Source organism: Labeo rohita, chromosome 9 (assembly GCF_022985175.1).
Source record: "Labeo rohita strain BAU-BD-2019 chromosome 9, IGBB_LRoh.1.0, whole genome shotgun sequence".
Classification (NCBI taxonomy): domain Eukaryota; kingdom Metazoa; phylum Chordata; class Actinopteri; order Cypriniformes; family Cyprinidae; genus Labeo; species Labeo rohita.
Genome location: NC_066877.1, coordinates 8,746,380 through 8,758,413, shown reverse-complemented (window position 1 = coordinate 8,758,413; position 12,034 = coordinate 8,746,380). Strand labels below are relative to the sequence as shown.

At 35.3% G+C, this 12,034-nt stretch overlaps 1 protein-coding gene across 5 annotated transcripts in view; it reads left to right on the top strand.

Moving 5' to 3' along the window:
- myo16 (myosin XVI) overlaps nt 1-12,034 on the top strand; it is a 246,434-nt gene that overhangs the window by 100,227 nt on the left and 134,173 nt on the right. For all 5 annotated transcript variants that reach the window (XM_051118727.1, XM_051118728.1, XM_051118726.1 and 2 more), the window contains exons 5-7: nt 7,639-7,747; nt 9,618-9,742; nt 9,893-10,018. In XM_051118727.1, the coding sequence (XP_050974684.1) occupies nt 7,639-7,747; nt 9,618-9,742; nt 9,893-10,018 (360 nt within the window). The remainder of the gene's footprint in view (nt 1-7,638; nt 7,748-9,617; nt 9,743-9,892; nt 10,019-12,034) is intronic.

Below are 12,034 nucleotides of genomic sequence, written 5' to 3'. Positions count from 1 at the left end.
CAAGAGGTTATTGCTGGTTCTGATGGAAACTCTGTCAGAATACACTGTACGCATCAAAGTTTGTTGCGTACAGGGCTGCATAGCTGCAGACCAGTCAGGGTGCCCATGATGACCCCTGACCACTGCCACTGACCACTGGGCATGTGAGTGTTGCAAGTTAGCTTATAAGGAAAATGTATATAAATATTTACAATTAATTACACTTATTTATGTCAGTTGCCAGTAGTAACTGTAGCAGAATTAAATTTCCATCAACTAATCTGTTCGTCCAGCGAACATTCAGTATAATTTCATATCAACTCTCTTTCCTACAGTATTAAAACATTAGAGCATGTAGCTTGAATCGGAAATCGTAAAGGGACGTTCATTTTACAAGGCAGAGTCAGAATCAAAACTCATATAATTTGTGCACAAGAGTATGGCGGAAGGGCAAGTGAGAAGCCATTAGAGAGACAAGACAATGTAGCTATGAAAAGAGTAAGTTAACCACCTGAGTGAAACCATCAGCGCTGTTTACAACGGGACTACAGCTTATACTAAACCTCTGTTTTGTTTAGTTAAATGTACATTACTTGTATTGCCTTGGTTGTTGAAAGAGTGTCCAGATACAGTCTCGGGTGAAATCTTGATGGTTTCAAGGTTTGGACTTGCGATCATGTTCTTCCGGGTTTGAAGAGTGATGAACTCCAAAGATGTTCTGCATCGGTGGTGATTGAGAGTTTCTTCCCAGGTGGAAAGTGAAGGAGGGCGAAGAGCTGGGGATCTTTGGGAAATGGAAAGACAAGGATGCAAGGCCTGGCGCAAATTTAGGGGTCCCGAAGAGTTCTAGCTTATCCTCCCTATCTTCTTAGGATCTCAAAGAACCGCCGACTGACCGAGGCGAGTCACTCATGTGAAACGAGTGAAGAAACTAAAAAGTGCAGTGGAGGTCACTCGTGTGATGCCTTTAAGTTCTGTGGTGGTCGCACCTCCGGGAGGTCAAAGAGCCAATGGTGGCATTCTCTCATATGGAGGGAAAGTTTATGACTCTTTGTCTTAGAGCATGGTATTTTGCATATGTAATTCGATTGGGTGTTGATGGAAAAACTACTAAGGATTCTTAAAACAATAATATGTTGCATAGGTATCAACATTTAATATACACCGTCTTTTAGATCATCAAAATACGAATTCAAAGAGTCCAAACATGGCACAGGTGGGGTTATACTAACTAGTGATCTATCATAACACATGCATAAAACAGGACACATTACAAAAGACAAAATAGAAGGCAGTAATACTATACACAGTGACCTGGCTATGTGTCATAGGAAGGTCAAAGAAAGGTTTGTCTGTGAATTAATAATCTCTAAAACCAACAAGCCAGCTATACGTTGGAGTTGTGTCTGTCCTATGGGTAAATGTAGTGAGCGTTGCTCTGCTTGCATCCCTTTGAGCAGTAAAACCCATGTTATCAGATGGTAGCCCTGACAACTAAGCCCTCTGGGGTGTTAGTTGCTTTCGGGGGTTGTCCCCAGAACTCTGGCTCGCTGGTTTTAGAGATTATTTGTTAAATGTAACAAATAACTGTGTGTATTATTGGTCCAGATGCTACATGAGCATCAGAACTGGACCACGGAGCAATGGAAGAAGGTGGTCTGTGCGTTACTTACCTGGGGAACATATGGCACCAGAATGCACTATGGGAAGAAAGCAAGCCAGTGGAGGCAGCGTGATGCTTTGGGCAATGTTCTGCTGGGAAACCTTGTGTCCTGCCATCCATGTGGATGTTACGTTGACACGTACCACTTACCTAAGCATTGTTGCAGACCATGTACACCCTTTCATGGTGGTGGCTGAGGCCTCTTTCAGCAGGATAATGCACCCTGCCACAAAGTAAAAATGGTTCAGGAATTTGTTTGAGGAGCACTACAACGAGTTTGAGGTGTTGAGTTGGCCTCCAAATTCTCCACATCTCAATCCAATCAAGCATCTGTCTGATCCATGGAGCCCCACCTTGAAACTTACAGTGATGAGACTCTTGCTTCAGAATGGATTACATTTACAGCAAACAACAACAACAACTAAAAAAGGCTTTTTTGCCTGGACAAGTGACTGATTTACTTGTCCGAAGAACAAGCACATGTCAAGGCTTAATGTTAAGCCCTGCTATGCCATCTGCTGGAACACTAAACTCTCATGTACGCTTGTACGACAGGTAGAGATTACGGCTTAGAAGGTTTTAAATATAGATATTTAAAACTTTTAAAACGCATTAATTCGCTTCAGAAGGCCTTTATTAACCCCCCAGAGCTGTGTGGAGCACTTTTAATAATGGATGGATGCACTTCATTGGACTTCAAAGTCTCAACAGCCATTCACTGCCATTATAAAGCTTGGAAGAGCCTGGACATTTTTTAATATAACTCTGACTGTATTCGTCTGAAAGAAGAAAGTCATATACACCTAGGATGGGTTGAGGGTGAGAAAATCATGGGGTCATTTTTATTTTGGGGTGAACTATCTGTTTAACAGAAACTAAGCTGCAAAACAGTCATTCAGAAAGGGTGGAAAGTTGTCACAATACATGTCTATGATGCAAGAATCCTTGGATAGTTTTAATAAGTTAAAAGGTGTTGAAGGATGAATTCAAGTCAGTGAACCATGCAGATGTTCTGAAGTTTGCCATATTAGTTAGAAAGTTATCTGCATTCTCATTTACTTTCATTGCTATTAGCCTATTATCATAACAGATTAAATTTAACAAAGGCAATTAAGTCTGTGCTCAAAGCCTTGTAATGGGACACAGGCAGCCATCATCATGTAGATTAGATGTAATTACGTTACGTGATTGTCCTTGTTTCCTGGTGCAGTCAGAGGAAGGAGTCGCTGTTGTTTTTCACTTTCCTGTGGAGGATGTTTCATCTGTTTCTCCTTTGTTGACATGATTCGGCGTTTCTGTCTCTGTAGTCCTCTGTACTGTCAGGTTCAGTTACCGTGGCCTTCAAAGCGCACCTGAGCTGAACTCTACTAAGCGTATGTGTGTGTGCGCAGATCCCACTGCTCCTCCTTGTGACCTTGCTTGCACCAAAATGTCTCTAAATGAAAGTGAATGAAGAGGAAGTGATGGGGAGAAGGGGTGGAGTGGATCAATAGGCAACATGGCGAAAGTCAAACACGTCTCCTGCTCTACCATCGCTGCATGTTAACACTGTTGTAATTCATCATAACACAAGACTGGTTGAACGAGTCATGGAGGTTAGCCTGTTAACCCCTTGGGCTGCCCTCAAATAAGTGTACTGAAAAGGTTTGACACCATTTATGACATAATTTATGATTGCTGTCTAACCCATGATGATCAATCTGTTAGTTACCGCTGCTAGTCTCAGACACAGCGGAGTGTCAATACAGTCCAGTAGACCAGGTCAGTATGTGTCTCATTCATAAAGTACACTGCAGTTTGTTATGGCCAGGAAAAGAAAAGGTATGGCACTGGGGCATAAATGTACTAATATACTAACTTATTTTTATTATATTATATTATGTTATATTATATTATATTATATTATATTACATTTTTGTTAAAAAAGTTTGGGTCAGATAAATTTTTTTAGTACTAATATCAGGTTTGGCATTGTGCATAAATGTATTAATATATTGACATTTTTAAATTACTAATATAGTTTATATATTAAAAATATGTTAAATATAATATAATATAATAGAAATTACCATTTAATAATGTGGGTTTGTATTATTTATTTTAATTTGTTAAACTTCACAAAGTTAATTAAGAAAGTGTTCATTAAAATGATCACAAGATGTATTTCAAATGAATGCTTTTTTTTTTTTTTTTAGTCAATATTGAAATAAATCTGAAATAAATGTTTCTTGAGCACCAAATCCGAATTTTAAATGATTTCTGAAGCATTGTGTGACAATAAGTGCTACAAATGTAGCTTTGCCATCACAGGAATAAATTATATTTTTAAAATAGGGAAAAAAAAAGTAATAAAATTTCACAATATTACTGTTTTTTATTATATTTCTAATCAAATAAATGCAGGACTTGGTGAGGATAAGAGACTTTTTTTCCCCTCCAGAAACATTAAAAAGATCTTATTGACCTCAAAGGTTTTATTATATTATATTATATTATATGCAACAGTTCTTTCTGGTCCTCAAATCTGATTGGCTGAGAGGAGTGCAATATTCTAGTGATAACAGAACTCCAACGGTATTTATCCAACAGTAATGAGTGTCATGGTGGATGCCCAAATCCACTACATTTTTACAAATAATACTGTTTTTGCGTTACGGAATGTGGTTTTAAGAATTTTTTAGACTTCAAATATGCAGTTTGTTAATAAAAGATAATGTCTGTTTGAAAATTTGCTTCGACTTTTTCGAAGATGTGAGCTCCAGGGCATCAGCAGCCGTTCAGCGCTGTCATCGGAAGTCACCAACAGATGAAAGGATAATATGACAAAGATATCGCTTTTCTCAGTGGACATTCAAGCTAATGTTTTATTGTGAATATGAGACTGAGCTGAAGAATGAATGCTGTATCAGATGCAGATAATCACACTCGCTCATTCCATCTCTCTCATAATACTCTACATAACACAGTTTACTCTACATAACAGAGTTTTTAATACAGTAATACAATAAGCGGTCAATGAAGCAACTCAGTGTTCATTTGTTACTAGTTCTAAAGTGACATTCTCTAATTAGTAATGAAGGTTTGGGATCGGCTGTAGAACTGTCAAACTAAGATTTGAATCCATGGCGGAAGGAGGTAGTTCACACAAAAGGCACTTTTTAAAGACACTCCAGTATTGTTTCTTATGTATTTACACACTCGTGCCTCCGAACTGATGTATAAATGCAAATTTCTGACCGAGTTGAAAATTTCGTTTGTACTAGTGAGATTAAGAGTATGTTTGTAAATCTTATGTGTTGGTTGTTTAGTATTCAGGACTCTCATAGTGTCACAGAGGACACTGTGCAGTTTGTCGATCAGAGGAGGTGATGCTGACATCTTTATCAGCCTTTCTCTTAGTGCAAGAGGTTGAAGACACACGTCCTTATCACACCACCGTCTCCTTCACATTGACCCTGCCTAATCAATTCACACACACTCCTGCTTTAACCATTCACATCTTATTCAATAACAGTTCCATGCTAGACGAATCGATGGATCTCCTCCAATACAAACACTCACACACACCCTATGTCCCACACCCTGTGTCCCTGTGAGTTGGAGCTGAACTGTGGTGTATTGCATCAGTACTGTTGTGATTCCTGCAGCAGGAGATCTCAGGGAGGAGGTCATGACACACTCGTGTGGCACACTGTTAGATCCATCAGCGCTCTCTAGAGCTTTGTGCGTGTGTGTGTGTGTTTTGTGGGGGTGTGTCCCAAAAAGTCATTGCTCATAAATGCAGACAAAGGAGCTGCTGATAGTTAATGTTAATTAATACATTCATTAACCTACCGCTAACCTCATTGCGTGATTGACACAACCTCCACAGTCTGAATGTGCTGATGGCTAGATTTGAAATGCATGCTGGGTAAAGAGACAATAAGCTGCGGATTTGTCACAATGCCTTTGTGCTCCAGCCAGTCAGATGGAGACGTGCCATTTGCAGTTTTAATTGCACACAGGCCATTTTGAGAGATAGCTGTAAATTTCACGCAGTGATCTGCTAAAGTTTGATTTTATTTTTTAAATGTCATGGCGTCCTCCTCTCACTCTGTGTAGTGCAGAGTTAATATGGTTTTAGGAATATTTTTTTTAAGTGCCACTTAGGTTTATTTAAGTCAGTTAACAGACCTGTAGTTGAAGTGCCCATCAAATTGCTTAAAAATCAATTACTCGTTGAAACAGGAAGTTTGGATTGGAAAGTAACCAGTGGTCTTAAGTTTCTGTCACAGTTGATGGACTATATTTTGGACCAAAATGGGATATGTGCTATGAAAATATGAATGAGTAACATTTGAAAATATGAATGAGTATATAGGTTTATTTATATAAGTATTTCAGATTTAAGATAAAGATTTCAGGTTTTTTTTTTACATTTAATAAAAAACTTTATTATCATTACTTAAGGCATTACTTTATCATTAATAAAGTGCAATATATATTTAGAATATTTAAAAAATGACTATAGTTCAAAATTGTAGTTAATTTTTTATTTTGTTATTATTGTTATTTATTTATTTACTTTTTTGTTATTCAACAGATTTGAGTCTCATTGCTTCAATGCAAAGGCTTAAAACGGGTTAAATGTTTTTATTTGTTTTAACATTAAAGTAAAAATCATGCATACCAGCATTTATTTATTTATTTATTTACCTTTACTTCGATAAAATAAATGCAATATATATTTATAATGTTCAAGTAAAAATTATTCAGAAGGTTCAAAGTTTTTTTTATTCATTAATATTATTTATACATTTTTTTATTCAATTGTTATTTTTTTTATTTAAAAATAAAAAAATCTATGCCTCATTACTTCAATGTGAAAATAAATGAATTAAAATTAAATAAATTATTATTTTTTGTTTGTCTTAACATTTAAACAAAAATCACTATATACAAGCATTTATTTATTTATGTGTTTATTTCAGTTCAAAATTGCAATCTTATTATTTCAATGCTATCGGCAAAGAAACTATTTTTTTTTTTTTATTTGTTTTAACATTAAAATAAAATTCATTGTATACCAGCATTTGTTTGTTTGTTTGTTTATTCATCCATCCATCCATCCATCATTACTCAATAAAATACTATTTGTAGTATTTAAATAAAAATTATTACAGTTCTGAACTGCAATTAGTGTAGTGAAGCAGCAGTAGCAATAGTATATTTATTTAAGTTCAAAATTGCTGTTAGAGTATGTAATTGTTAATTTTTTTGTGAATTGACAGATTTCAGTTTCTACTCATTTTTTTTAATTTATATTTAATATTATATTTATATTTCATTATATTTAACATTTAAATAAAAATCATTGTATACCCTTATTTATTTATTTATTTATTCATTCACTCATTCATTCATTCATTCTCATCACTTCAAAAAAAATGTAATATAAATTTACAATATTTAAGATTTTTTTTTTTTTTCTTGTAGTGCAGTGTGATCTGGCCATGTTTTTGTGTCATTATGACAACAGTATCTGAACGGTGCAGTTGTTTTGTTTCTGGCCATTACTATTTTAATATTTAATATTATCTAGCTTATTATGACGCCCTGTCTAATTTTTCTGATTGTGTTCATGTATCAAAGTAGCTATTCTTGTGTATTCTTCTTCTAATCCAGAGTCTTATCGTGGTCTGGAGTCTCTAGAGACCAGACGCTCATAAATCACATCACCTGCTGCCACCCAAACACTCGACACCGTACCAGAGACCCTATTAACCTGCCCCTATCTTAATGAGTTATTTAACGCACTATTTTCTGTTAATGTAGCTCATCTCTGAGCTCGGGTGCCCTGGGGAATGCTGGGAAAGTGTGATAATTGGCCGTAGTTTATCATCGATTGCAGACTGATGAATGGGGCAAGAGGGACTCCATTTGTTTACGTCTTGTTTTGCTTTATCTCACTGCCATCTTCCCCTCCCCTTCTCCTCTCCATCACTCCTCGTCTGAAGGCCGGAGTCAACGTGCTACTGCAGGATGTGAACGGGAACATTCCACTGGACTACGCCACAGAGGGGACAGAAAGCAGCTATATCCTCATCAGACACCTGGAGGAGAATGGTAGGATCCTTCAGTCATTTAGTTTCTTACTTAGTTCCTTGGCCGTTTTGTATGACTACATAAATGCGTACATAGGACCTGTAGTGTTAAACAGTATAGCATTTCCAATTTTTTCTTTTTTTTTTTTTGAGAAAGAAGACTCTTAAGCTCTGCAGTTATATATATATATATATATATATATATATATGTATAATAAATATTGTAAAATATTGTTACAATTTAAAAGAAGCCTGTTTTCTCCACTGAATAAAAAAGAAACATTTTATCTCACAATTCTGACTGTTTTTTCTTAGAATTCTGGGATATGAACTTGCAATTCTGAGAACATCAGTCTTTTCCCCCTTAAAATAGGACTTTATAACCCACAATCGCGGGTTTATGAACTCGCCTTTGCAAGAAAAAAGTCAGAATTGCAAGATAAAAATGTATAACTTGCGAATGTGAGTTTATATCTATATTTGAGAAAAAGTCAGAATTGTGAGATATAAAATCACATTTGCGAGAAAAAAGTGAGAATTGTGAGTTCTTATCTTGCAATTCTGAATTTGTAACTCACAATTGTGAGTTTATATTACATAATTCTGACTTAATGACTTGCAATTGTGAGTTTATATCTCGCAGTTCTGACTTTTCTCAGAATTGTGAGTCATAAAGTCAGAATTTTGTAATATAAACTTTTTACAATTCTTTTTATCTTGCAGTTTTGACTTTATAACTTGCAGTTTTTTATTTTATTTTATTACACTGCAAAAAAAATATAATGCATTTGCATGCCATACTGCCTCTTACAGTAATTCTTCTATTAATTAAAGATAAACATAAAATAAATACATGTTGAATTTCATTTGTAGTGCTAATGAAAAAAGCGGAAAAAAACAACAATTGTGCAGCTCGCAATTGTGAGTTTATATCACGCAATTCTGGCTTCATTACTTACAGTTGTTGCAATAACCTTTTTTTTTATTCATTTGTGCTGCTTAATATTTTTGTTTTATGCTTTTTTTTCCGAATTTTTTGAAGGAAAAGCATTTATGAGAAATAGCAATATTTTGTACCATCATAAATGTCTTTACTGTCACTTTTGATCAATTTAATGCATCCCTGCTTAAAAGTATTTACATTAATCAATCAAGCAATCAGTCATTCAGTGTGACTTGTGATGTATTTTAAGATTTTTGTTTGTTTTAGTTTCAAATTGCATATACTGTTTCCCAAGAATCAAAAATAAATAAATTAATTTAAAAATGTTTAATTTAATTTTAATTTAATTTAATTTAATTTTTAATGCATCATTATTATATGGCAGAACACTTCTGCTCTGTGTTGAATTTTGGTAAAACAAAATAGACTGAAACTGAAGCATTTTTAGCATGACACTGTGTTCCCCATTGCTCACACGTGTAAATAACAAAGCAGTCCTGACGACTGATAACCGCACAAATATATTTCTACCGACTGAATTGTGTATAGTCATACCGTTCGACCGTGTCATTGTTAACATTCATCCATTCTTTCAGCTCACATGCTGAATACAGTAAGAGTTACTTTAGCCTGCTAATCAATCAGTGAGATCTAGAAAAAGAGGCACACTTCTCTGGGCTGCAGTCACAGAGCTCGTTTATCATTACAGTCAAGGCTCCCACTATCTCAGGACGACCTGCTCCACATCTTCTTTTACTGCTGATCTTATGTTTTGTCTAATGGAGTACTTTTTACAAGTGGAGATGATTTGTTGCCTCAGACATGAGAAACTAAAGAATACATCCTCCAGTTGACATGGAGAGAGATCCCGTCTGATCCCATACATAACCACTCTGTCTTGAACTCTATCTGTCCATCTCACTTGTACACCTGTCTGTGCATTTGTCAGGAGTGGACATGAGCTCTATGCACCAGATGAAAACCCAGCGCTCGTCCACCATGTTGTCTGACGTGAGGCAGCTGGTCAGCAGCGGGGGTGGCGTCAATCAACAAAATGATGACGGGGTCACGCTGGTGAGAAAATACTTGAATCCCAAAATGTGTAACGGTTCGCTGATCTCTAAGTTTAACGCAGTCTGTGTGATGTTTACAGATGGTGATTTGAATTGGAAGGCTTTTGGCCACATGAAACATCACATGTGATGTGTCTGTCTGTGTTTGCAGCTACACATCGCCAGTGCCAGTGGTTATAAGGAGGTGGTGTCCGTGCTGCTGGAGAACGGGGCAGATGTCCAGGTGTCTGACAACAGCTTCTGGACACCCTTACATCTGGCTGCCAAATATGGACAGGTACATATTATTACATGGCATTACATATCATTTCCTGATGGACACTGATTTTTCACATTCAAATTTGTGACCATAGACCACAAAACCAGTCATAAGGGTCAATTTTTTGAAATTTAGATTTTATACATCATCTGGAAGCTGATAATAAGCTTTCCACTGATGTATGGTTTGTTAGGATAGGACAATATTTGGCCAAGATTCAACTATTTTGAAAATCTGGAATCTGAGGGTGCAAAAAAATCTAAATATTGAGAAAATCACCTTTGAAGTCTAAATGAAGTTCTTGATATATTTACTGTAGAAAATGTACAAAATATCTTAATGGAACATGATCTTTACAATTTAATTTAATTTAATTTAATTTAATTTTATTTTATTTTGCACTTCAAAATAATAAAAAAATGATTAATTGTGATTAATTGCATGCAAAATAAAAGTTTGAGTTTGCCTAATATATGTCTTTGAACTGTGTAATTATTATGTATATATGCACAAACACATTAATGTATATTTTAAAGAAATATTTACAAGTATATGTATTTACTATATTTTTTCTATAATTTATATTATATATATAAATAAAAATATGTTGTATATAAATAACATATTTCTATTAAATATATGCATTAATTTGTGTATATTTATATATACATAATTACACACAGTACACACACATAGATTAGGCAAACTCAAATTTTTATGTTGTAATTAATCGTAATTAATCATTTGACAGCCCTAATTTGCATGCCTTAATTCTTGCAGTAATTCTTCCATTAATTAGAGATAAACATAAAATAAATATATAATAAATTTTATTTGTAATGCCAATGGAAAAAAAAACAAACAAACAATGGTTAATTTTTTTTTTGCCGTTTACATGCCAAGCTTTCTCCTAGTAATTCAGTCTTTAAAGATATAAATCTATCTATCTATCTATCTATCTATCTATCTAGCTATCTGGTTATCTAGCTAGCTATCTAGCTAGCTATCTGTTTATTTTAGTTTTTGTTTATTTGTATAGCAAACAGGCTGCTGACCACTGGGCAAAACAAATATTCTGGCCAATTTGAATTTGCATTAGTGTAATATGCTATATGCTTCTCGTGTTTAGCCATTTGATCAGATTGCTGTTCACGGTTAGTGGACTGTATTGATATTAGAGTTATTGTAGACCAAATACAGTTCATTAATTCACCCTCCCTTCCTGTTTCTGATTAATGACACTTCAGCATTGCATTGATCTTACCAATTCTCAGCCAGATGGACTCGAGCTTTGAGGATCATATGAAGTACTAATGTGTTTTATATGAGTTAAACAACAGCGCTTGCGCTAGAGGAGATTGATTTCTAGAGGAAAGGACGAACCTGCTGACGTGGTCAAATATTTGATAATGTTTCAGGTTGCTGATGAAGAGAATTTTCCTTCTTTCTTCTCCTTTGTTCTTTTTGTCCCCCAGGATAATCTTGCCTACATATACACCTTTGTGTTTTCCTTTTTCCTCCTCTCTTACTTTTGTGGAAAAGGTCTATATAGAGTCAAGAGAGTGCAAAACTGTCTTCTATTTGTCTATTGCTGACAGATACAAAAACTACCGTGGCTGTGGTACTATAGATATAACATTATAGTAATCATAAATGCAACACCATGATACTGAATGATTCCTATCTTGAGTATATTATTACGTATTCTCAAGGCACTTCAAACAGTACAATGATATTATCATGGCACTTGTCCAAAATGAATAGTGTTATCTCCAGATACCAAATGTAATTAGTATTTGTTTGTGAAGGGTGGTCTGAGATTGCAAGGAGTAGTGTTTGATCTGTAGCCTCACACACCCACACACACTCGCAAATAATAAACACACTCAGAGAGATGATTTCTCTGCCTACATCTATAATTCATTGCAGCAGGACAGAATGTCTCTCTCTCTCACATACACGGACAGACAGACACACAGATTGAGTCAGTCATTAGCACTGCAGATGGTTGTGTGACTCAGCAGAACTGCCATG